The sequence below is a fragment of the Felis catus genome, chromosome B3, assembly GCF_018350175.1.
Source record: "Felis catus isolate Fca126 chromosome B3, F.catus_Fca126_mat1.0, whole genome shotgun sequence".
NCBI lineage: Eukaryota > Metazoa > Chordata > Mammalia > Carnivora > Felidae > Felis > Felis catus.
The window spans coordinates 73767349-73792304 of record NC_058373.1 but is presented as its reverse complement, the minus strand read 5'-3'; the positions used below and the strand labels follow the sequence as shown (position 1 = coordinate 73792304).

The following is a 24956-nucleotide window of genomic DNA, read 5'->3' as shown; positions in this document are numbered from 1 at the left end:
GCGGCCTGCCCGTCACCACCAGCTAGGACTCCATTGGGGAATATTACTTGACAATCAAATAAGATCCCACCCTTAAGGCGGGATATTGCACCAAATTCTCAAATCCCGGTAGGGGAATTGGTCTGTCAATCAACATATGTCCCACCTCCTCTCAAGTCCTTAGGTAACAATACCGCCAGAGCTGTGACGACATTCCTGCTTCCCGCCCCGCCTCCAGGCGGATCCGCGAAGTATATGACGTTCGGGGATTGGCTGCTGGCTGGGTGAGGGGAAAGAACCAGTCTTCCGATCGCCTTGCCGCACCGGCCGTCTCAGATGCCGATTGGCTCGCGGGATTTGAAGGGCTAACACCCGTTTCGTGACAGGTGAACCTTGCCCCGCAACGGACGGCCAGGCTTCTATCAAGGGAAACCCGAGGTCACATGACTAGTCCTTAGGGAGGCCGCCATTTTGACACTACTGGTTGCCAACTAGAGAGCTGTTGGAAGGCAGAGGCCGGAAACATTGAGGCGGTTTCTGGAATCTGGTTTGCTGACCAGGAAAGAATCAGTAGATGGGATATTGCTGGAAATGGAGGTTCTGAATGGCGCTCTCCAGCGAGCTTACTTTTCCCATCCAGGTTATTGGTACCAACATCCACCAACCAGTTTTCCCAAACCAAAAAGCTGGGAGGAATCCTCACTCCAGAGCTACTAGCCCTGTCTGATCTGTCTTCCTTGCACAGGCATACTTTACAAACCCCTGTTCATACCCCAGTTTTAGCCTTTTTCTTGGACTGTTTGCTACAGCTCCCTAATAGGTCTCTCAGCTTCCAGTGTCATCTTTCCAAGCTTCGCCGCTACTTAGAGCCGGCTCCCTTTTGCTGGCCCGGTAAAAATAAAACTTTACCGTGGCCTTAAGAGATCTCAGGACCAGCCTACTTCGCAAATGTTATTTCCACCCTTCTCGTTCCAGGGGGGTGTACCTGCACACAGGTCTGTACCTCTACACACAGTGTACCCATGTACACTGCAAGCCCCAGCATCACCTCTACTGAAGAACCTTTCACTACCCTCTCCTTTCCCATGACAAGCAGGCCTACTCCCACTGTGCGCTCATTTTGTCCTGCATTGTGAGTTTGGGAATGAGTGGCTGGATCCTACTTATATTTGCAACCCCACTGTGGGGCAGTATGCTTTGTACCTAATAGATGTCCAATAAATGTTTGCATTTATTGGGGATCTGGGTGCCACCCTCATTTTTCAATGCTTTCCCAGCCCCCAAACCTTCCTTCAGTCCGCAGAGGAATTCCTCCTCGCAGGTTCCCAACACACGTTTGTACTCTGAGATAACCAATGAGACCTAGTCCTGGAAAGCAGGGTTGCCCTATTGTAGCAGTGTTACTACGCATTTTTTAAAAAGTAAGGAATGACGGTGTTAAGTTTGCAAAAGGGTTATTTGTGGCCAGACCAAGCTACGGTTTGACAGCCAGATTCAAATGAGGCCATTCAAATTAGTTAAATCAGACAACCCCAATAGGATGTGTATGGCTGGGGCAGGGATTTGGACAAGAGGAGATCTCTGTTAGCAAACCAAAAAGTCAAAAGCTTTTCAATATACCCCATTCTTCCCCTCACCCTCACTTCTCAAAAATCCTTACCTCAGGAACAGGGGAATTCTGAGCAGAGTCATAGTTCTTAAAATTTCACTGAAAATTACTTCAGCAGCCATCGCAGCTCCAGTGGTCTGGGAGAACTAACGTGAGCACCGAAGACAAACCCTAAAAGATTGTGAAGTCGCTGGAAGAAAAAGGTTTTCTACTAATCTTAACCTAATCAAGATGTTGATGTTTTATTGGTGCCTGATTGAAGCTAATCAGGCAAATCAAGGCAAATGTGATTTTTTAAATAATGTTTCAAATCCTAATTTTATTGAGCACTTGATTTTGTAATAGGTACAATCCTAGATTCCTTATTATATCTCATTGAATCCTTAACAACAACTCTATGAAGCAAATATTTCCAAAACTATAACTTGTTTTAGGCATGAAGAAAGAGTGAAGTAACACCCAAGTCATGGAACTAATTAGCAGTGAGTAGGTGGTAAAAAGTGGTGGGACATCTGACCAGCTCAGGTCATGACCTCCCCATTCAGGAGTTAGAGCCCTGTGTCAGGCTCTGTGCTGATAGCTCAGAGCCTGGAGCCTGCTTCAGATTCTGTGTCTCCCTCTCTCTGCCCTTCCCCTGCTTATCTCTCTCTCTTTCTCTCTCTCTCAAAAATAAATAAACATTTTTAAAAAACTTTGGAGGTGCCTGAGTGGCCCAGTCAGTTGAGCGTCCGACTTCTGCTCAGGTCATGATCTCACAGTTTGTGGGTTCAAGCTCCACATGAGGCTCTGTGCTGACCGCTTGCTCAGAGCCTGGAGCCTGCTTCAGATTCTGTGTCTCCCTCTCTCTGCCCTTCCCCTGCTTATCTCTCTCTCTTTCTCTCTCTCTCAAAAATAAATAAACATTTTTAAAAAACTTTGGAGGTGCCTGAGTGGCCCAGTCAGTTGAGCGTCCGACTTCTGCTCAGGTCATGATCTCACAGTTTGTGGGTTCAAGCTCCACATGAGGCTCTGTGCTGACCGCTTGCTCAGAGCCTGGAGCCTGCTTCGAATTCTGTGTCTCCTCTCTCTGCCCCTCCCCCGCTCACGCTTTGTCTCACTGTTTCTCAAAAATAAATAAATGTAAAAAAAAATTTTTTTTAATTTTTTAAAAAAAGGAAAAAATGAGCAGGGAATTCAGAGCCAACTTTCGAAACTTAGATCAAAATTGTTACAAGGTCTGCTTTAATACACAAAAATTACATTATGTATGATGTTGAAATTCGGAAAAAGACTAAATTCCCACAAGAGACAAATGTTTAGGCAAGTTGTTATTATATCCAAAGATTATTATGCACCTATTAAAAGGTTTACACATAGTGTGTAATAACATGCAAAAGTAATTATGTTAGGCCAAAGAAGTAAATATAAAATTGTATATAAAGTATGATTAAAGTATCATTATGATGTCTTATTTTTTAAAAAAATAATTTGGACTGGGGCACCTGGGTGGCTCAGTCCGTTAAGCTTCCAACTTCGGCTCAGGTCATTATCTTGCAGTTTGTGAGTTTGAGCCCCGTGTTGGGCTCTGTGCTGTCAGTTCAGAGCCTGGACCCTGCTTTGGATTCTGTGTCTCTCACTCTCTCTGCCTCTCCCCGCTCATTCTCTCTCTCTCTCTCTCTCTCTCTCTCTCTCTCTCTCAAAAATAAATAAACATTTAAGAAAATTAAAATAAAAAAATAATTTGGACTGAAAAAATAAATAACTTGGACTTCAGGGGAAAAAAGGGAGCAAGAATCAGTTCGATGTTTCCTTTGGTAATATGTACTAAAAGCTTTCAAAATGTTGAGATTCTTAAACCAGTAATTGTATTTCTTATGATCTGCTCTAAAGAAATAAAAAACTGGATAAACATTTGAGAATAAAGACATTCATCAGAGTGAAAAAAATGTAAGCAACTTGAATGTCCAAGTGACATACTCAGGAAAATTATTATATACACATAGATGTAATTTTATATGGTCATTATGCCTTCGAAACATTTTTAGTAACAAGGAAAAACTACAATATAATGGTAAGCAGAATTGTAGTATAGAAAATTGTATATACAGTATGATCATAAAATATAAGCACAGACAGAAGATGGGAAAGGAATACGCCAAAATATTAATAGTAGTAATTTCTGAGTAGTAGGATTATAACTGACTCATAATTTTCTATGTTCTATTATTTTTTTCCACAATATCATATATTATTTTTGTTTAAAATTAAAAAACCTTCCAACTCCCAAATTAATAAGCATGATTACTTTTACAAACACATTTAAAAAGATATTTGAATGGTGACTTGTAAAGTAAGATACTTCCCTATTAGACTGTAAACTGTAAAAGGCAGGGACATCATCGTAATTATATTTGTATTCTCATTGCCCATCACTCTGTATTCAATAAATGGTAACTGAATTAATGATCTTCCATAATAATTTTAATATCTTACCTGTTGTTGATGCATAGAGAACATCAAAGAGATAAGTTTCTAAGAATGAATTTGTAAAAAATTATTATGCAATGATGTGAAATCTACCCATTATGAGTATAATTTTCCTTCATTAGTAACCTCTCAATAGAGGGCCATGGAATTTTGGGAAAATGGAAACTCATTGATGCTGTGTGCCAGAAGAAGGAAAAATGTGCTAATAGAAGCGAATGGATAGTGGAAAAAAAGGAGAATTAGGGGTGCCTGGGTAGCTCAGTCGGTTAAGTGTCTGTCTCTTGTTTTCAGCTCAGGTCAGAGGATCTCATGGTTTGTGAGTGTAAAACCCGCATCGGGCACCATGGTGACAGTGCGGAGCCTGCTTAGGATTCTCTGTCTCCGCCTCTCTCTGCCCCTCCCATGCACTATGTGTGCGTTCTCTTTCTCTCTCTCTCTCTCAAATAAACTTAAAAAAAAAAAAAAGAATTAAATCACTAAAAGGGGATGAGGGCAACTCCAGTTCTGTACAAAAGGGAAAAGTTTTCTCACTAAACAACATAAATACTTGGCTTTTTGGTAGTTTCATTCCTGCTTTTAACTCTTGCTTTTTTTGCATGCTGCAATAATTCTCTATAACCTAGAACTACGTTATTTAATATGGTACCTATTAGTCACAAATGGTTTGAGCACTTGGAACATGAGTAGTCTGACTGGAGATGTACTGAAAGTATCAAATATACACGGAATTGCAAGACTCTGTATGAACAAAAGACTGTAAAATAAATTAATAATTACTTAATATTAATTATAGGTTGAAACTATAATAATTTTTACACTGGGCTAAGTAAAACATTGTGAAAATTAGTTTTATAACTGTTCCTTTTTGGGTTTTTTGTTTTAATTTTTTTTAACGTTTATTTATTTTTGAGACAGGGAGAGACAGAGCATGAACGGGGGAGGGTCAGAGAGAGGGAGACACAGAGTCCAAAACAGGCTCCAGGCTCTGAGCTGTCAGCACAGAGCCCGACGCGGGGCTCGAACTCACGGACCGCGAGATCGTGACCTGAGCCGAAGTCGGCCGCTCAACTGAGTGAGCCACCCAGGCGCCCTTGTTCCTTTTTGTTTTACTGAGACTACTAGAAAATGTAAAACTACATATATGGCTTGTGTTATATTTCTGTTGGACAGTGCTGATACAGAACCTTGAAACCTTGATCATAGACTTACCTCTATCGTGGAGCCAACTCTCAATTATTTTCTAACGCAAAGTCTAGCCTCGCCTACCTTAATTCCTTAGGTCTGTCCTTGCAGGGAAGTGAGGTGTGCACTTAAATGAGAAAGAACCTCCTTTGGGCTGCTTATTTTCTATTCTGCTTCGTTAACTTTTTAAAAACTTAAACTTATTTTAATATGCTGTACCAGAAATATGTGTTCTTTATTAAAAAAAAATCAGAAAATACTGACAGTAAAAAGAACAAAATAAAACACCAGTAAAATCCAACACCCACAGATAATCACTAATGATATTTTGGCATATATCCTTCCTGAAATTTTCAGTACATAAATACATACAGAGGCATGTACACACACACATATTTACATATTTATTTTAGCAAAATGGGATCATACTGTATATATTGTTTTCTATTTTCTTTTTTACCAAGATAGAAACATCTTTCCATATCAATAAAAATATTTTTCCAATTTCATTTTTCATGACTTTCCTCAAAAGTCACCTTAGAAATGAGGGTTTTCCTTGACTATTCTATTTAACATTGAAATTTACAGTTACACTTTCCTAATTCCATGCTAATGAATTATTTTTCTTTATAGCATTTATCACTTCATAACATGAAATGTTATGTTAATGAATATCAGAAGTGAAGTGAGTACTGGGGAGAAATGCTCATTGTCATTAGAGGCCGAACCACAAGTGAGGACTTGGTCACCATCACACAAAGATTTGGGGTAAGTTTTCCTTGTTTTGGTTTGTTTCTGGTTTATAGCCATCCCAAAGTACTGTATATACACACCCTCTTAAGATTTGGGTTGGCATAGGGGTACCTGGGTGGCTCAGTCAGTTAGAACTTGGAACCTGCTTCAGATTCTGTGTCTCTCTCTCTTCCCCTCTCTCTGCTCCTCCCCCACTAGCACTCTGTCTTTCTCTCGCAAAAATAAATAAACTTAAAAAAACCTGTTTTTAAATAAATAAAATTAAAAAAAGATTTGGGTTGACATAGATGGAGCTCTTGGCTTTGGGCATTTGGCAGGGGTTAGGAGATGGGGAACAACTCTGATTTTCTTTTCTTTATGGTCTCAACACTTTCCCAAGTCCTTGTTACTCTAATTCTTGCCATTAACAAGGTCACGAAGAGATGATTAGATCAAGAAATGTCCTGACACCAGGCTATAGAGTGTAGAAGTCACAAACCCTGCTCAGTCCTTCTCATTAAACTTCTGGGCTTTATTTTTTTTTTAATACGACCATTACATATTACACAAAAATAAAAGTCAAATGAACTTGATATTTATAAATTATTAAATAAAAATACAGGAATATATATTTATATTTATAGAGCTTTTTCTTTTCTTCTAAACTAACCAAATCTGTTCTCTCGCCATTTTATGATTTAAAAAAGTAAAATAGTATATACCCTAGAATAAGTGGGGAGTAGGATTAATAATCGCAGGACCTAGTTGCCCTACTTCTGCTCCTTCCTTGGCCTAAGCAAAATCCCTATATGTCCCTTTGGGCTCTGGAGAGCAAGAAACACCCTCTCTACCTATTTAATCTCTGAAAAATGGCAATTAGATTTATTTCCCTTATTTTTTAAAAAATGAAATAGATTTAAAAATTGGGAGCCATACTCAGCCTTCCTGGCCAAGAGCTAATCCCAAGGAACTATATGGCTCTAGAAGAGTCTCTAGTTTTCCCTGACAGAAGAGTCTCTGGGGTTTCCATTGCCCCTCAAGGACAGGACAGATCAAAACTGCCCACTACGGTCCCATTCAAGCTATGCTTCTGGGAATCCAAGCCCTTTACCCTTTCAGAAAACAACTTCTCCTTCTACCAAGGTGTGAAGGCCTCAGAGCAGGGCATTTCAGTTACCTGACCACAGTCCCTGCTGCTCCTGTTTGCTAAAGGTCCCCAGGAGAGTTAACAGGGATAGGTGGTCTTGTGGTAGAGGGGAGGGTGGAGTCTGCCCCAAACCTGGGGGAGCACAGGCTCCAATTTGGAGCTGATGGTCTAGTCAGTGGTTTTCCAACATTTTTTTTTCAGCAGCAAACCCCTTAATGCAAATAAAATCTTACCCTGAACCCCGATATGTAAGACAGCTACAAGGGGAGCTATTCTGTTTAAGGACAAGTAGCCCAGCCTGCTCAGCACCCCCTCCCTTCACCTCCCCAAGGCCTCCTGAGGCAACCCCTAGGAAACCTCAGGGCTCTGCCAAGCAGCCTGAAAACCACTGGTCTAGTTTGTCCTGAGCAAGTCAGAGACCCCCCACCCCACCCCAACTGCCTGCCACAGACCAGCTCTGAGTTTCTGGTATCAGCATACTCATGATGGACCAAGTGGCACATGCAGTCTTCCACCTCCCCTATAAATACCATTAAAAAGTGCAGCCCTCTCTCAAAAGCAAAAGTCTGGGCTAAACACCTGAGGCCAATTTTGGTCCCACATTCTTGTGAGTACAACTATGTTGCCACATTTTGGGACCAAATGAAAATCCCAAGAAGAGTCAACCATGGTCTAGCTAAGCTGATCAGTGCTCAGGATCAAGGGCAGGGTTCTAGAGCACTGTGTCTGAAGTCAGCATTGGAGAGCAGCAATTTTAGCACCTTGGGAAGTGCAGCAGTGAGGTCTGGCTCAGGGCATGCATCTGGAGTGAAATCATTTCTTTCTCAAAAGAAAAAGCTATAAGTGGAATCTGTTCTAGAGGACTGTGAGCTCTAAAGTTAACGTCCTCAGACTCAGAGGTACAGACAAGTAACACCCATGCAAACAGCGTGGCTTCAAAGAAAATATAAATGCTTCTAGGTCATGGTAGGTACTCTAGAACCCATATATCTGGCCCTTGATAAAGCAGCACCAAAGCCCACTACACGGAATAGGCCAGTCACGGAGTATAGGTCACCCTCACACCTATGGGGTTCAGAGCTGGAATGTTCCTCTCAAGGCATCAACAGTCTCACTGAGACACAGTGCAAGACCCAGACTGTACTCTAGATCAGCATTTACCTCCACACACTCACAAGGAAAATTAGAGTCCCAATTTAGAGTTTGAGTTTGGGTGCAGAAAGTCCCAGAGACAGGGAACACTTTAGGCACCAGTGTGCCCCAGTGGGAGAGGAGGGCGGCAGGTAGGTCCAGCTCCCCACCCACCCCCACTGCAGGCTCCATGGCCCTGTTTTCTGTCAGAGCCCAGGAGGCAGCAGCAAGTGCATGATGCACAAGGAATAGGGACGGTGAAGCAACAGGGCCAGCTACAGAACTTATCTCCAAAGCCCTGCAAATGACTTTCTGTGGAAAAGTGCCCAAAGCCCTCTTCTGGATACAGTGTTTTTCCCATAGCCTTGAGGCATCAGGACAAGGAGAGGGGGAGAAGGGAGTTGGGAGGAGGGGCAGAGAGCTGCCCCTTGTTCTTGCCACTTCAACAGGGAATGTTTTCTCTGTGAATACGGCCGCCACCATGTTAGACAAGCAGCCTAGCATGCACACAAGCACGCGTGCACATGCATACACATGTCCAAGCAGCCCAACATCACAGCCACCTCTCCCTATCACCTGAGAACTCCAAGCTTCCATTCCAAAGGGATGTGCCTTCGGTGTTTTTCCCCAAATCTCACTCATCCAATGGAGACACAACCCCTTATGCAAATCCTCCTTCTTTAGGGCTACAAAGTAAGCTCTAGTTATAGTTTTGTGTGCCTATACCTATAGGCATGATCTCTCCCACCTCCTCCCAACCCTGGAATGCCTCCATCTCCTGGCCTGCTCGCTTTCCAAACACATCCCCTAATGTCTCCAGCTCATCCTTCCGACTGCCTGCCTGGCACACACAGCTCCTTCCCACAGTACCCTGCCCCTTCCCATCCCCATTCCATGCCCATCCATTCACCCACTTCTTCCAAGGGCATTTCTCTTGTTCTGTTCCTGCTCTCTTGTCCCCCAACTACACCTAGCCCCACCTGGCCCTGGACTTTCTCACTTGCTAGCAAAAAAGGCCCCTACAGTTACCAGGGCCCCCAGTGCCACGGCCCCTGTCAGCACTGTCCTCACTGAGGCCCAGTTCCCCTCCCGCAGACGCCGCGCCTCCTCCAGGGCCCCGTCCCCGTATAGAGCTGTGAACTCCGCCTGTGGGAGAGAAGGGAAGTAGGAGAGAAAGGAGAAAGGGATATCAGGAGAGGAAAGAGTGGAGGAAAGAGGAGAGGAAGAGTTCCAGTTCCATCCACTACAAGCACTACCCCATACCCAGCTCCTCTCCAGCCAAAGCTCTACTGGCTGCAAGCCCCGATCATCCCCCATGAGCGCCTGGCTCATTCGCCCTTTCTGCCTCAAGTGAATCCCAGCCTTTCCCTGGCCAAACATTTTGCTCGGAACTGGCATCCTTTGCCAAGGCTTTCCTGACCCTCTGACACCCCCCCGCCCATGCCACATACTCTGGTGTAAAAAGCTCCTGATGGCTGGATGCCATTTCCCTGCAGGCACTGTGTATTCTGTCCTCTGCTTTGGACCATGAGCCCATCCAGTGATGACTGCATGGCAGCCCTGGAGTGCGTGACACCCATGGTGAGAGCATCTGATTCCACCCAAATAGGGAGACTCAGACCCCCGCCTCCAGCCAGAACCCCTGTCTTCCCTCTGGAGACCATCTTTGCAGAGGGGTGTGCAGAGCAGCAATTGAGAAGCTTCTTACCCAGCCCCCACTGCTGTGAATCCAGTCGGCCAGCCGTGTCTCCAGGTAGGCCACCATCCACTCTTGCACTTGTCCCACAAGTGGCTCCATCTCCTTGTTGACACTCTCAGCACACAGTGCGGCTCCAAAGACAAAGAAGGCCACAAGGCGGCCCCAGTTGGGGCCCCCTTGGAAGAGTTCATCAGAGACCTGGGTGAAGCGTTGCTGGGCTGACCCAGGGGTCACATGCAACTGGGCTGCCAAATCAGAGAAGGTGCGCCGGAAGCGGGTCTCAAACTCATCTCCAGCTGCACGCATGGCTTGGTGCAGTGGGTCAGCTGCTGGGCCCTCCCCAGGGCCTGCTCCACAAACATAACCCTTCTGCCTCAGCTTATAGCCTACAAAGTCTGCCACTAGAGCCCGTGTGTCTGGGGCTGAGGCTGGGGTCGCCATCCGGGCAGCTGTAAGAGTCAAGGATGAAAGACTGGCATGAATATATGGTCAGAGAGCCAGAAGGGGCACTTCAGGCTTGGCCAACCCAGTGAGAGGTGGCAGGAAATGCTCAGAGACCACTGAGCAGGGAGGGGCAAGAATGTGGGAATTAAGTCAAGGTGAGAGGCCAGAGCATGAGGGGCTGACCATTAATTTGTAATGTGTTAAATTAAATGTAAAACAAGTAAATTTTATTTTTAAAATACTTTAGATTCTTTCCATAATAAAAAAACACCAACTCTATAACCCCCCCTACAAACCCCCTTTCCACAATACACACCATTTTAGCTTAGGGTCTTAGTACCTCCCCAGAGGGAAGATGTGAAGATGCTGGCAGAGGCACAAGATGGGGGAGGAGACAGGAGCTGAAGGAAAAGGTGGGAGAAAAGCAAAGGGCTGCCAGGGACAGAGAAGGAAGGGGACACTCACCCAGCCTGGATGGCAGCTTTTAGGACCCAGCGCTGGTGGCAAGAAGCCCCCAGCTGGGGCCTTTCATCCTCCTGGCCAGCGTGGAGCCCTGGGAAGGGGAGGGGGAGAGCAGAGCTAGGCGGGGAAGGCCATGGATCACAGTCTGGACAGAGAAGACTGGGGGTGCAGCTCCCGGGACCGGCCCCTGCCCCCAACGTTCTACCAGCTGTGTGGCCGAATCCATGTTTAATGACTGTCCTCCCAGGAAACCCAGGGCCAAGGGCTTCCTGCCGACACCGTATCTACTCCCGGCTCCCCCCAGTGCAGTCCAACAGCCCAGCTCCTCCTTTACCCCCACCCTCAGCAAGTCTCCAACCCCTCCTGCCTGCCAGGTTAGGGATCTCACGGGTCAGGCCGCTGCCAGGATCCGGGCCGTTTCCTGGTGCAGGAGCTGGGAGGGAGGGAGAGACGGAGGAAGGGAGGGAAGGAAGGAGGGAGGAGAAAGGGGGGTGGGAGGGAGGGCCCGGCGCCGGGTGATGATGGGGCCCAGAGATGCGTCCAGAGAGAGGGGCGGAGCTGGGAAGCAAGCTTGGGAAGGCCACAACTCCGGAAGAGAGAGGGCTGTTGGAGGCCAAGAGGAGCAGGGTGGAGAGGAGACAGAGGGCCAGGTTGGACTCCTGAGCCTGAAGACTGCCCAGAGAAGCCGGCTAGGCCTCAGGAAACCTCGGAGCAAATTCAGCATTTCCAGGTCTCTGATGTTCCACGCACTTGTTGAATTTTTCCAGCCTTAGAGTGGATGCCTGAATTAGAGGAGCAGTTCATTCCAGTGGGAGCTGCCTGCCAGGTGCCTCGCCCTGTGGTACTGGCAGACATGACATAGACACCGGACACTTCACTTCCTCTTTTCTCCAGGAACTTTAACCCAGTAGTCGCTTCAGAGGCTGGGGCTTTAACCAGGCATCAAGACTTGGATCGCAAGTAGTTTCTGCAGGTAACTTTTCTTCACCTTTTTTCCTTTTCTTTTCTTTTCTTTTTTTTGTAATCAGATTGGTTTTCTTTTTACTTCTTTTTACTCAACACGTGAACTTATTCTCATTATGACAAGTTCAAACAATATAAAGGTATAAGGGGAAAAAAATACGAGTCCTCAATCTTCCTCCTTCTACCCTTTGCACAAATCCACCTCCCTTCCTGGAGGTTACCAATGTCAAGGTTGCTGTTTACCCTTTAAGATAGATAGATAGATAGATAGATAGATAGATAGACCTATTATTTATACATGGCAATATATTTATACAAAACAGTTCACAGGATATGAAGCAGTCTGACCACAGGTGATCCTCAGGAGGGCCCTTGAGCATTCTGACTGGGCCCCTGGGCCCTGCTGGCTCTTGCAGCTGGCATTTCCTTAGGCTCCATTTAGAGGGATCTCTAGCCAGAGGCTAGAAAGAGGCAACCCAGTTCTCCTTTCCTGCTGGTTCCCTTTGCTTCTACCTCCAGTTCAAGTCTTGATATTCCTACCTGCCCCTACAGTCACTGGAGAAGAAAGGTCATATCTGTAACAATGATCGTAACAACTAATACATTTTGAGGACTTATTAGGTGCTAATATAGCTAATAGCTAATTAGGTACTTTCTTTTTGTGCATGATATTTTATCCTCACGCCAATCCCTATGCTGTTTTATCCCCATTCTGTGGGTGAAGAAAGTGAGGCTTGGAGAGGTTAATTTACCCAAAGCCATATACTTAGAAATTGTACTCAATTTTGTCTGACTTTAATGTTTATTTATTTGTGTGTGTGTGTGAGAGAGAGAGAGAGAGAGCACGAGCAGGAGAGGGGCAGAGACAAAGGGAAACACAGAATCCCAAGCAGGCTCCAGGATCCAGCTGTCAGCATAGAGTTGGACACAAGGTTCGAACCCACAAACCACGAGATTATGACCTGAGCTAAAGTCAGACACTTAATCAATTGAGCCACTTAGGTGCCCCTCAATTTTGTCTCACTTTCAAGTTTGTCTTAACCTTACCTATATTGCTATAACGTCATCTCTTCTGCTTCAGGTAATCAATGTTGTTTTAACACCATTTACAAGGCTAAACTCAGTTATCCCTTCCATTCTGAATGTACAGCAGATTCCACACCTTTATGACTGTATCCTTTCAACCGTCCTTTCTTCTTTGCTCTTAGGCTGATCATTCCAGCTGCCACCAGCAAGGCTGCCTTCTTCTTTAGAGAATAACCTAGTCCAGTCCTTCCTGTGCAATACTAATTTCTTCTAAGACACTTACTTGAAATAAAAACATTTTTAAGTCTCAGGATCCAAATATATTTCTATATGCCTGCCCATTTATTTATAAGCTCTGTGAGAGCAGGAACAGAATTTTATTCACTTTTATGTCCTTCTGGCCTAATAAGCCCTCAGTAAATGTTTATTGAACAAATCATTCAATGCCTCTGGCCAGTTATTGAGTAGGCCAACACTGATGCTTGAAGATAACCATAGTGGCTATTTAAGAAACAAAGACTGAACTGTAAAGAGGAAAACAAGAAAAAAGAAAGAAACAAAGATTGATTTGGAATAGAGGTTCAGTGTCGGTCTGAGCAGCCAGAACATAGCAGCTGGACCAACACAAATTATACCTGGTCCAAAGCTGTGTATCTCAAGAATCTTCCCAGACCAATATTATGTAGCCAGGGAATGGCAATTCAAACTATAGACAAAGCAAAAGTGTTTTAATAGAAAACCTCAGGCCATATAGGCCCACTTTGAACCTTATCTGTTCCTTCAGTGATACATTTTACAAGAGCAAGGAAGACAGTTTTTATTTTACAACATTTAATTTAATTTATTGCTCCTTACATAGTTATGTGGAAGAAAGTTTTACAAAATGTTTGACTGTAGGGGAGTATAGGTGGCTCAGTCAGTTAAGTGGCCAACTCTGGATTTTGGTTCAGGTCATGATCTCATGAGTTTGACCCCACATCAGGCTCTGCGCTCACAGCAGCAGAGCCTGCTTGGTATTCTGTCTCCCTCTCCCTCTGCCTCTCCCCCATGTGCTCTCTAGATCTCTATTTAAACAAATAAAAAAATATATATATAATTAAAATGATTGACTAACACAAATTAGTATAATGTCTAAAATAGGAAAAGTGTATACATATATATGTATATATACACATATATATATACATATATATGTGTATGTGTGTGTGTATATATATATATATATATATGTATAAAATAGGAAAATAAAATTCAATAGCCCTCCTGGCTTTGCTAAGGTTAATAGTGGAGTTAAAATGCAAACAGGAATGAATTGTATAAGATAGTATGTGTCTCACTGTTTATTTCCAACTCAGTCACTTGGGATTTTACAGTTAAACTATCCTGCTGCTTTAAATTTAGAAATTCCATTTCTAGGGCACCTGGGTGGCTCACTCAGTTAAGCATCCAGCTTTGGCTCAGGTCAGGATCTCAAGGTTTCTGGAGCCTGCTTCAGATACTGTCTCTCTCTCTCTCTCTCTCTCTCTCTCTCTCTCTCTCTCTCTCTCTGCCCTTCCCCACTTGATGTCTCTCTCTCTCAAAAATAAACATTAAAAAAAAAAGAAATTCCATTTCTACTCTAAGATTCCTCATTACAATACTCTGAAGATGTTAACTACTACTACTAAATGTTTTAATCTTATAGAACCAAGTGGGTACGAGAGTGGGCTCTAGAGCTGGACTGCTGATGTTCTAATCCCAGCTCCTCAATTATTATGTACATGACCCAGGACAAGAGTCCTATCTCCTCTCTCCCTCAATTTTCTCATCTGTCAAGTAGGCATAATAATACTCCCTGCTATTTTGATGGCTGTTTATATGGGTTAATATTTGTAAAACTCTTGAAACTGTACCTAGTACATTGTGTTATACAAAATCAGTAGGGAATTTAGGGGATTCGATGAATATTTGGGATTTTCTCTCTGCCCCTCCCCTGCTTGCACTCTCTCTCTCTCTCTCTCTCAAAATAACTAAATAAACCTAAAAAAAAAAAATCAGGGAATTTAGGGAAAAAAAACTATACAAGATACTTCACATCTTTTTTCACTAATGTAGAACAAAACGAAGGAGAAAAAAAGCCAGCTCTGTGCCCCTGTTGGAAGCTCGCACTGAAACTAGAACCCCACAGTTGTAGCTCCAAAAGAGTTGTGTGTCCATTCATTCAATAATTTGAGAGCCTAGTATGTGCTGTAACTGACCAGGAATCAGACACACCCTCTGCCCTCAAAGGCCTTGCAGTGGGGTTAGAGATCAGAACTCTAATCTACTTTTTCACAGATGAGAAAACTGAGGTCCAGAGAAGTTATGCCTTGCTCAAGGTCACACAGCAAAATATCATCAGAGGTGACACCAGAGCGTTTTCCCACAACTCAGTTCAGAACTCTTTTCCAATTAACACCCCACCCTTTTGAGGGTCACATCTCAGCTACTATTTGAGATACTACCTAGTTTTCATGACCCTCCCTTCTGTGCACCCACTGTCACCCTCGCTCCCAAACCTGGAGCCTAGGATTTAGAAAAGAAAACGGTGAGCCCTGAAGAGAAAGTCACACACTGGGTATTTTGAACCATCCTCTGCAGGAAAAGGAAAGGTTACTCTGGTCTCCCAGCATTAACTCTTCCTGTGCCGGAGAGGTTGAGGCCGTTTAAAAACAAAAAACCTGAGTGGTCTCACTCAGGACCGAAAGGGTAGATCCCCGCCCCCTGGCAAAGCAGCGAAGACAGATGGGGAGCCACCTGTCAGAGGACTGTGGGCGGGGGCCGGGACCGAGAGGGCCGCGGGACCAGAGGGTGAGCGCCGCTGAGCGCACGCTCAGAGCAGACAGTTCGCAGGAGGCAAGAGATGATGGTCTAAAATCCTGGGAGCTGACGGCCAGAGCGGGAGGAAAGGTAGTCACGGAAGGGAGGCAGAGCTACAGGAGGTGGGGGATCCTGGAGGTGACAGCAAGGAGAGTACGCAACCGCGAGGGGCAGCTCCAGCGAGGACGCCGGGCGGTCGGGCGAGAGAAGGCAGGGCAGCGCCGCGGCGCTGCGGGCGGGCTCCGCCAGGGCGGGGGGTGCCATGTCTCGAGAGCGGCCCCCCCGCACCGACATCCCGCGCAACCTGAGCTTCATAGCTGCGCTGACAGAGCGTGCCTACTACCGCAGCCAGCGGCCCAGCCTCGAGGAGGAGCCAGAGGTGGAGCCAGGCGAGGGCGGGACGCGCCTCGGGGCCCGGTCCCGAGCTCACGCTCCGAGTCGGGGTCGCCGGGCCCTCTCTGCGCCAGCCGGAGGCGGCGGAGTTCGGGTGCCTCGCAGCCGCAGCCCCGACACCCGCAAGAGAGTGCGTTTCGCCGACGCGCTTGGGCTGGAGCTGGCCGCGGTGCGCCGCTTCCGCCCCGGAGAGTTGCCCCGGGTGCCCCGCCACGTGCAAGTTCAGCTGCAGAGAGACGCCCTCCGCCACTTCGCGCCGTGCCAGCCTCGCGCCCGCGGCCTCCAGGTAGGCGGGCGGCATCGGCACGCCTCTTCCCCGGCACCTCCCCCACCCGGCCGCAGCAGGCGGTCGATTTATCAAGGAACACCCATCTCCATCCCCAACCCTCGGCTTGTTCTCGCTCATCCCTTTTGGTGCCACTCTCCCAGCTGGGCTCCACTCCGACTGCTGGACGCCGGGGTCCGCTTCGGATTGGTCCAGTGCCTCATCCTGACCCCGCCCCCTATCTCTCCTCTCCTCCCCACCCCCTCAGGAGGCGCGCGCCGCCCTAGAGCCGGCCAGCGAGCCCGGCTTCGCCGCCCGCTTGCAGGCGCAGCGCATCTGCCTGGAACGCGCAGAGGCGGGCCCGCTGGGCGTGGCCGGGAGCGCGCGTGTGCTGGACCTTGCCTACGAGAAGCGCGTGAGTGTGCGCTGGAGCGCCGACGGCTGGCGGAGCCAACGCGAGGCCCCCGCCTCCTACGCCGGTCCGGCCCCGCCCCCGCCGCGCGCGGATCGCTTCGCCTTCCGCCTTCCGGCGCCACCCATTGGGGGCGCCCTGCTTTTCGCCTTGCGCTACCGCGTGACCGGCCACGAGTTCTGGGACAACAACGGCGGCCGTGACTATGCTCTACGGGGGCCCGAGCACCCCGGGAGTGGCGGAGCCCCGGAGCCCCAGGGCTGGATCCATTTTATCTGAGACTCCTGCGGCCGACGGCGCAAAAAGCAAAGGCACCCAGGGGCCGGGGGAGCCCGAAGATTTGGCTGGGAAGAACGAAAGAAACCGAAATTGGCTGGGAGCTGTCCAAGAGAGTCAAGTGGGGGAGGGCGAGGAGGACGGGAGAATTCAAAGGGGTGTGGGAGTGGGCGGAATCGAGGAAGGTCGGGAGGTGGTGGAAAACATTAGTTGGATGTGAGTGATAGTAGTAACCCAACGCATATAGGAAAGAAAACCAGAAAAGGCTCTGGGGGGATTAGGAAAAAAAAAGCCAAGATGGGGGTTGATGATGATGTCCTATTCCGTGAGCTGGCACTGGGAGAAAGTAAGTGGGTTCGTCAGGCCTAGGAAGTTGAAGGTTAAGGTTATCTCTTTGGGATTGAGGAGGTATTATGTTTGAAATATGAGCCCACCCTACTGAAGTCATTTGGAGTGCCAGCTCATTCCCTCTCTTACCCGCCTTTGCCACCTCAGGTCCCTAGCCCTGCCCATCCTAAGCTTTAACTCAGCCATAATTGCCTTGCTTAAGTCCCAGGATAAGTCCCCTGTTATTCCCGAAGATCCCGGGCTTCATTCTTCCCTGACTGGCTGGGGAGTGGTGGCAGACCCCCGCCGCCCCCAGGCAGTCCTGGGGATTAAAATGAAGGCAAAACCAACTCCAGGCCTGTCCCTGTAGCCAAATAATGTCGTGCCTGAGGAGTTGGTACACTCAGGGGCTTCCAGAAAAATGCCAGCCTTACCTTTCTGGGGTGCCTTTTAATGACCCCTAAGCACTTTATGGAATGCATTTGTCAAGCAACAGTGAGTCACAAGAATCACTCTAATTCTGCCTCAGAAGGAAAGAGTCACTGACTAGCTGTATTACTTTGGGCAATGTTACTTCACCTCTCTGGGCCCCAGTCTCCAACTTGGGAAATTAGATTTTGATTAAGTGATCTCATACAGCCGATTCTTGCTCTGACATTTTATGATCTACTGAGTGGCAGAGTGTGGATGAGAAGCCACATTCTCCAACCTACAGTTGGAGTACCACAGGTCAGAACACAAAGCATCCCAGCATTGGATTGAGGCCAAGGATGGGTCCTCCAGTTTTGACACAGATACTCCAGAGGCCAATAAGCATCCCATAACCAGCTTGCAGCCTTATGGTATTCCAACACCTTTTTCAAACTGCAGCTCATCCTCTGCCCCTTGCCTTTTGCTCTTGCCCCCACAGACTCCCAGTCTAGGTGCTCTGAGACAGCTTTGAGTAGGTGCATCTCTGTTGGGGAAAATGATGTTTGGGAGCCCCAGAGATGAAACAATGTTGAGGCTCTCTTGAGGATAAAGAATTATGGATATAAGAAATGGAGAACATTTCAAATAAAAAAACAAAGCTACTGAATAATTAAGTGGCACCAGAAGATGGCAGTGTGTTCTATACCCTGAGCAAGTAAAATGGGAAAGCAGGACTCTTCTACCCATTCACAGTCATGCCTTAGGTCTCCCCTCCTGGTTAACCTCTACTGGTAGTTTTTCCTTTCCTGTTACCCTATTCCTAAGCTCTTTGCCTTTTTGTTTGTTTGTTTGTTTGTTTGTTTCTCTCTCTCATCACTTTCACTCTTTTAGCATATAGGGCATTTACCTTCGTTTTCTCTTTTCCATTTGTGTCCCTCTTCATTCTTGTTGATCTCTGCTGTTCCTTCTCCCTCCAGAAGGGGTGGAGAACCCACTTCCTTTTCTCCAAGACCATGGTTGATCCATCTTCCTCCCTCAGGCTCCTTCTTGACAGTCTTCTAGAAAGGAGAAGAGGGAAAAGAAGCAGTTCCTGATGCACATGAACAACTGCTCCCAGGTAACCAGCTCCCTGCACCCTTTTTTATCTGTTAACTAATTTCTCAAAAATTTCTGAATCCCCCTCCTCCTTATTACTAAGAGAGTGCATGCACAAAAGCCCATACATGCATTTAGAACACAGTATGGGGGCTAGTTACCCTGCCCCTCCTGTCCAAAGCCTTAGTCCTTTGAAGGAAGATGGCCGAAAGAGAGGAACTCCAAGTCACTTCTCAAAGAAATGCTGGCTTAAACATCATCCTTATCTAATGAAGAAAACAAAGAATTTCATGCATCTTGTGGAACACCTTCAGGTCAAAGTACCAGCAGAGTGAAGAAAGAAACTGCTAGAAGCCACAAAGCAATGCGCTTTTTAGTCATCAATGAAGAGCCCAAGGGAGGTTGATGGAGAGGGAGACTGGGTTGAGGCTCAGTGTATAATAATCTCTTGCCTAATGTGTATGCATTATTATTATGTTGTATTAACAATCATAATAGCTCACATTTACTTATCTGCTAAAATCTGGTGTCTTGCATGCAATACAACCCTCAAAACAACCCTATCAGTTGAGTAATATCCCTATTTTAGAGCTTAGGAAACAGCTCACAAAAGCTCAGTAATTTGTTCAAGATCACATAGCTAGTAAATGGCATAGCTGGGATTGTGAACTCAAGATGTCTCCAGAGGTTCTGTGCATAACCATTTGATTATAGTTCTTCCTTTAAAAACAAAACTGACAACTTTGCCATATATAGTCTCTTATTAGGAAAAGACCACAGTTTCTAACTGCTCTGCCTTCCTATCCTCCCAATCTCCTGAACTGGCATAGAGAAGGCAAAGCACTGAGGGGTCCCAAGTTCCATCCAGGAGCTTGCCGCTGTCTCCTGTACCAGTGTCCCAGCTCTGCAGAATCAGCAAGGGACCATCCTGCCTGCCTGCTAGAGAACTTGGGAGCCCACCTGAACTCCAGCTTTTCCATACATTGGGATTCTCTCCTGGCCCTAACCAACTCTCTACACGTGTTGGTGTGTCATGCCCCTTTCCACTCCCCCGAATAGTTTTGAACTGACCAATCCCTAAAGTTTCCACTAGAAAGTATCCCTGACTAGGACAATTGCTGAATGGTCTGTGCTTGGACCCTCTCTGCAAGCCCTGGTATTACTGAGTAGATAAATGTAAACTGGTTGGAGATGGAATGAAGAATAATCCATTTTTCCCTGAGCTTTCTCAGTAAGCAGTACCATGGCTCACCCACCCCCCATTCTCAGCTTTATGGAGCCAACACATGAATCTTCTAGTTTTCCCATATAGAGCTGCCCCAGGGCCTGGGAGTAAACTGACAGTCTAATCTGATATGGGAAACACTAGGAGTTTGGTGGAATCTTTAGGAAGGTATGTGTTAGGCATTGGGATAGGGACTTTCCCCTAAAGGCTGATGACTATATGAACAGGAGCAATTTGGTGTATAACATGTCAGCCATAGATGAGGAAGTGTTATATAAGAAAAAACATTAGGCTGGTCAGGGGCTTGGGTCCTTGAAGCAACACAGCTGGACCACTTTGCCTGTTTCTCCTATCCAGATCTTAGATATCTTCCTACACTTAGCTGTCTGATAGCCTTCCTTGTTCTTTTGTTTCTCTTTATGAATGTAGCGCATCATTTATTGTCACAATAAGCCATAACTTCTGAACTCTCCAATCTAACTCCCACATTTTCTTGCTTCTAACACCTGTGTTTCTCTGGAGCTTCTCTGGATCCTTGCAATCCAAAGGTCATAGAATCAGAGACCAGGAAAAACTTGTCTTTAGAGATTACTGGGTCCATGCTCCACTACAGATGAGGACACAGGTCCAGAGATGAGAAGTGACTTCAGCAGGGTCAGAGAATTTGTTAGTGCAGCTCAAGATGGGTCTTACCCTCAACCCTTCTGCACACATGCCATTCCTGGGCTATAAAACAGGCCTCTACATAGTCAGATCTGTGATTTTTCATGGCAAGGGATAATATCAGAAATGTTTCATTTTCTCCTGCTAGTTTCCATTCCCTTCCCCATCCAGGCATGAAAAGAAACAAAAGGCACTCGTAGTTTTCTTTGTTTTCCCAGCCTTGGCACTTCTTTGGGGTGATATTGCTGAGGAACAGTGAAGTTGCTAAAAACATGGTATAATCCACCCATTGACTAACCTGGAGAGGAAATTAAAGTTTGCTTTGTGAATTCCCCCAAACCACTGTTCTCATCAGGCCCTCCCAGAGCATCCTCATACCGTTCACAGTGTAGCCATGTTCACTGGGCCCCAAACCCACTAGTTCTGTGCCTCACTTCAGCTTCCACATGCAACTACCCTTCCTTCTGGATAAAAGACCTCATATGTGAAATAAAGTCAAAATATGAAAGTATATCATATAATATTGAGAAATTGTTTGTTTGGGGTGGAGGGTGGCAAGAAACCCAGAGGCAAGATTCCTCTCTCCCAACCCCCATTTCTTGGTCATCTCATTTCTCTACTTGCCGGTGTCCTATTGCTATGCAAAAGTTGGATGGGCAGAAGATATGGAGGAGTTGGACAGCCCTGGTATAAGACACCCCGGTATAATCCTGCCACCATTTTGGGTAGTGGTGGGAAAGTTACAAGGCTCCAGCTTTAGTTCCCTGGCACCCAGTGCCAATTCCTGGTGCAGTTAAAGGGTACTGCTTGGGTAGAAGCCCTAAGTTTCCCCTTGGGTGGGGTGGGGTGGCTATTCTTCCTTAAGGAGGCAATCTAAGTTACATTTCTCCTTAAGCACTGGAGGGAAGAGGAAAGCCCTTTTCTCTATCAAGGGCAACCCTAAGGCAAAAGATGAGAAATATGATGGAGAGGGAAAGCAAGGACCTCTGTCTAATCCAGAATGGAACAATAGATTAAAGTGAGGTATCCTTGAAAAAATTAAGTTCTAACATAAAATTGATTTCCATATCACCTGAACGATGAGAAAATTCAATTACCCACAAAGTAACGAGAAATTTCTAACAGGGAAGCCCTAGCCTGAGAAGAATCAGAGGCCTCTGCATTACATCATAATGGCCAAGTTGTGATGTCACTGCAGAGCACCCATACTTCTATTGTGAAACCAGATAGGCTAAAGGGTAGAGTCAGCATGAGGAGCAGACACCCAAGGAGAGGTAAGTGGGGGCGTTGCAGGAGTTTTCTCCATGGCTTATTGCCTAAGGTCCCTCTGTGGCCCTAATGTCTTTCCAGACGTCTCACATCTTAGTTTAGTGGTAGGTCTTTCTGAAATCCTTTCACAAACTCCTTCACTGCAGCTTTTGATATCCCAGTTCCTCAAGACTTGCAGTTCTGATTGGTTAGCACTCAGCTTTTGTATTTCTCAGGAGACAAGGCACAGAACAGTGGAGGATGGTTCCCCTAAATGAGGCAGAAACTCATCATATCCATTTGGGTAGTCCCAGAGGTAGATCGAAGTTTTTGGGTGCTTGAAACATACAACTTTCAGAGCCTTTTGAAAAGAAAAATAAATGCATTAGGCCCAACAATGAAAGTGCTTTAGAATGAGAAAATATAAATTATAATTTTTATTTTTTTTTAATTTTTTTACTGTTTATTTTTTGAGAGAGAGAGAGAGAGAGACAGAGACAGAGACAGAGTGTGAGCAGGGGAGGGGCAGAGAGAAAGGGAGACACGGAATCTGAAGCAGGCTCCAGAGCCTGACGCAGGGCTCAGACTCACAAACTGTGAGATCATGACCTGAGCTGAAGTCGGACGCTTAACCGACTGAGCCACCCAGGTGCCCCTAAATTATAATTTTTAAAGAGCTGACAAATATAAAATCAAGAAAAGTAACACAATTTTTTAAGTGTCTACTTAACATATTTTTTTACAATTTTGTTTTTGGCTGCATACTCTTTAATATTTTTTCATATGATGCTTATATATATAATGTTTTCTATAAGGAGTATAGAAAGGTAATTCAGTCTTCTACATGATCACTTTTTAAAAATTCTTAGTGATTTAGAAAATGTTCACCTTCGCACTTTATAAGTGGTAATGTCATAATTTAGGATTTTTGTCAAACTTGAAGAAAACACTCAAATTTCTTTGATATTTGTGGTGTAAAATTTCAGAGCACTTCAAATTTGTAATGATTAATGCCATATACTCTGAATTGTTGACATTAGGATTATACCTAGAAGTTATATGTATTAGTCTGCTGGAGTTGCCATACAAAATACAATAGACTGGGTAGCTTAAACAACAGAAATTCTCCCACAGTGTAGAGGATAGAAGTCTGAGATCAAGGCATTGGCAGAGTTGACTTGATTCTGAGGTTCCCCTCCTTGGCTTATAGACAGACATCTTCTCCCTAGCTTCTCATGGTCTTTCCTATGTTCATGTCTGTGTCCAAATTTCCTATTGTAAAGACACCAGTCATATTGGGTTAGGACTCACCCTGAAGACTTCATTTTAACTTAATTACCTCTTTATAGACCTTATTTCCAAATACACTTACATTCTAAAGTACTAGGAATTAGGACTTTATGAATGGGGGAGGGGGGGAACAACACCATTCAGCCTATAACACTATGCTTAATATTAAACTACTTACTAATAAACTACTAACCCCAAACTAAATGTATCCTCAAATTAACTTCCCTAGCCAATCCCCAAATATCCATGGCATTTCCACTGCCACCTGACAAAAGAAGAAGTGTAATGGAGGGGAAGTCAGAAAGAAAAGGGACCTCAGTCTTAACCAATTGCAGTTTAAATATTTTTTTCAAAATATTTTACAAAAAGCCATGACCACATTATCACATTGCTGGGGCTCTAGTGCACCTCCAGTGCTTTAGAAGAGGTCTGTGCAAGGGATGGTCCTAAAAGTTCAGTTTCTTTACCTATAGGGTAAATGTGGCTCATGTCAGTCCTGCTAGTATCTGAACCATGCAAACAGAAACAGAATTTTCACCAAAGATGGGGGATTAACATCTCTACATTGAGGATAACATGAGTCCCCACTCTTCTGCACTAGTCCCAGGAAGAGCTGGGAGGGTTAGTGTCTTCCTAAAGGTGAGGCCCTCCTTTCTCTGATATTGTCAGCCTGGATCTCTTCCTCTCTTCCAATCCCCACCACAGGACACTCCATCTTCTAAAGCTTTAGGGTGAAATTCACATCAAAGAGGGAGGCTTCAGCCTGTACTCCAAAACTAGGGCAGAGGAGTTTCTTCTGTCCTTGGATTTTCCTTCTCCTAAACCTGTCTTCAATTCTGCTCCCTACTTCTGTCTCAGGAGCGTGTTTCTGAGAATTGAAAGGTGGCACATTTGCCCACCTTTCATATTTCCAAGCCCATGATCAGTGATGCTCAGAATGCCTAATTGAATCCTCTAGGGGTTCCCACAGACATTGCCTGCCTGACTTTCCAGCCAGATAAGCATGTCAACCAGACAACCCAGTCTTGTTATTTTTTTAGATTATGAAAGAACAACCTCTCCACTGAAAACTGAGGGCTGCTGCTGCCTACAATGTTTCACTTTTCCTTTCATCACTTACAAACCATTGGGGCATTGTAGTAGTCATGATTTAGGACAAACTTTGTATATACCACCAGCCCTGGCTTAAACCCTGAGGGATCAGAAGTTTCTAACTCTAAAGCTGAGTATATATATCTTTGCTTTTTTTACTCCTATGATGTTTTTGCCGGATACCAGTTTGAAGGATGTAGGGCTGGCTCTTAGAAGTTTAGTTTTATTAAATGTAATGGGGCTGGGGGCAGGCAGGGGTAAATACAGGGATAGTAACATAAAATAGGGCTCAATGCTGAAGAGGAAATAAATTCTTTTTCTTTCTTTCTTTCTTTCTTTCTTTCTTTCTTTCTTTCTTTCTTTCTTTCTTTCTTTCTTTTCTAGGAAATAAATTTTTGATGTCTGACAACCTTGAAAGAGCTCTAGACCTTAAATTGGAGTAATAATGAGTAGTGGTGTTTTGGGGGAGTATATAGAGAGGGGTGAGGTCTATCTGCGGAATACAGGGCAAAGTCTGAAATTTTTTTATAAATTACTGTGGCTATATAAGCTATTAAGTGACCTAAATAGGCAAGAAGACA

The 24956-nt window shown here is 45.4% G+C and overlaps 2 protein-coding genes across 11 annotated transcripts; one reads left to right on the top strand and one right to left on the bottom strand.

Annotated features, from left to right (window-relative positions):
* Window positions 1–69: 69 nt before the first annotated feature.
* On the top strand, window positions 70–24792 carry PPP1R3E (protein phosphatase 1 regulatory subunit 3E). Of its 9 annotated transcripts, XM_045059688.1 has the most exons (5): window positions 14069–16357; window positions 16605–17145; window positions 18740–18879; window positions 21871–22019; window positions 24760–24792. In XM_045059688.1, exons 1-2 carry the CDS (start codon window positions 15941–15943, stop codon window positions 17025–17027), a joined length of 840 nt encoding a protein of 279 aa, XP_044915623.1. In that variant the 5' UTR covers window positions 14069–15940; the 3' UTR covers window positions 17028–17145; window positions 18740–18879; window positions 21871–22019; window positions 24760–24792. The 9 variants fall into 9 exon arrangements, 8 of the variants coding, with proteins under 8 accessions (XP_044915623.1, XP_023111356.1, XP_044915624.1 ...); XR_006599402.1 differs by lacking the exons at window positions 14069–16357; window positions 16605–17145; window positions 21871–22019; window positions 24760–24792 and adding exons at window positions 70–1791; window positions 5870–9999; window positions 11746–11824 and having other exon boundaries at window positions 18802–21256; XM_023255588.2 differs by lacking the exon at window positions 21871–22019.
* BCL2L2 (BCL2 like 2) lies at window positions 5448–11842 on the bottom strand. 2 transcript variants are annotated; one of them, XM_003987479.5, is made up of 4 exons: window positions 11240–11842; window positions 10855–10942; window positions 9955–10394; window positions 5448–9392 (listed from the first exon to the last, which is right to left on the bottom strand). In XM_003987479.5, exons 3-4 carry the CDS (start codon window positions 10384–10386, stop codon window positions 9243–9245), a joined length of 582 nt encoding a protein of 193 aa, XP_003987528.1. In that variant the 5' UTR covers window positions 10387–10394; window positions 10855–10942; window positions 11240–11842; the 3' UTR covers window positions 5448–9242. The 2 variants fall into 2 exon arrangements, with proteins under 2 accessions (XP_003987528.1, XP_044915625.1); XM_045059690.1 differs by having other exon boundaries at window positions 11219–11260.
* Window positions 24793–24956: the final 164 nt, after the last annotated feature.

Excerpts from the sequence above, each read along its gene's own strand:
- PPP1R3E (XM_023255588.2), top strand. The coding sequence starts at position 15,941 with ATGTCTCGAGAGCGGCCCCCCCGCACCGACATCCCGCGCAACCTGAGC. Across the intron at positions 16,358-16,604 it reads CTCGCGCCCGCGGCCTCCAG|GAGGCGCGCGCCGCCCTAGA; the intron begins GTAGGCGGGCGG and ends CCACCCCCTCAG.
- BCL2L2 (XM_003987479.5), bottom strand. The coding sequence starts at position 10,386 with ATGGCGACCCCAGCCTCAGCCCCAGACACACGGGCTCTAGTGGCAGAC. Across the intron at positions 9,393-9,954 it reads TTCACAGCAGTGGGGGCTGG|GCGGAGTTCACAGCTCTATA; the intron begins GTAAGAAGCTTC and ends TCTCTCCCACAG.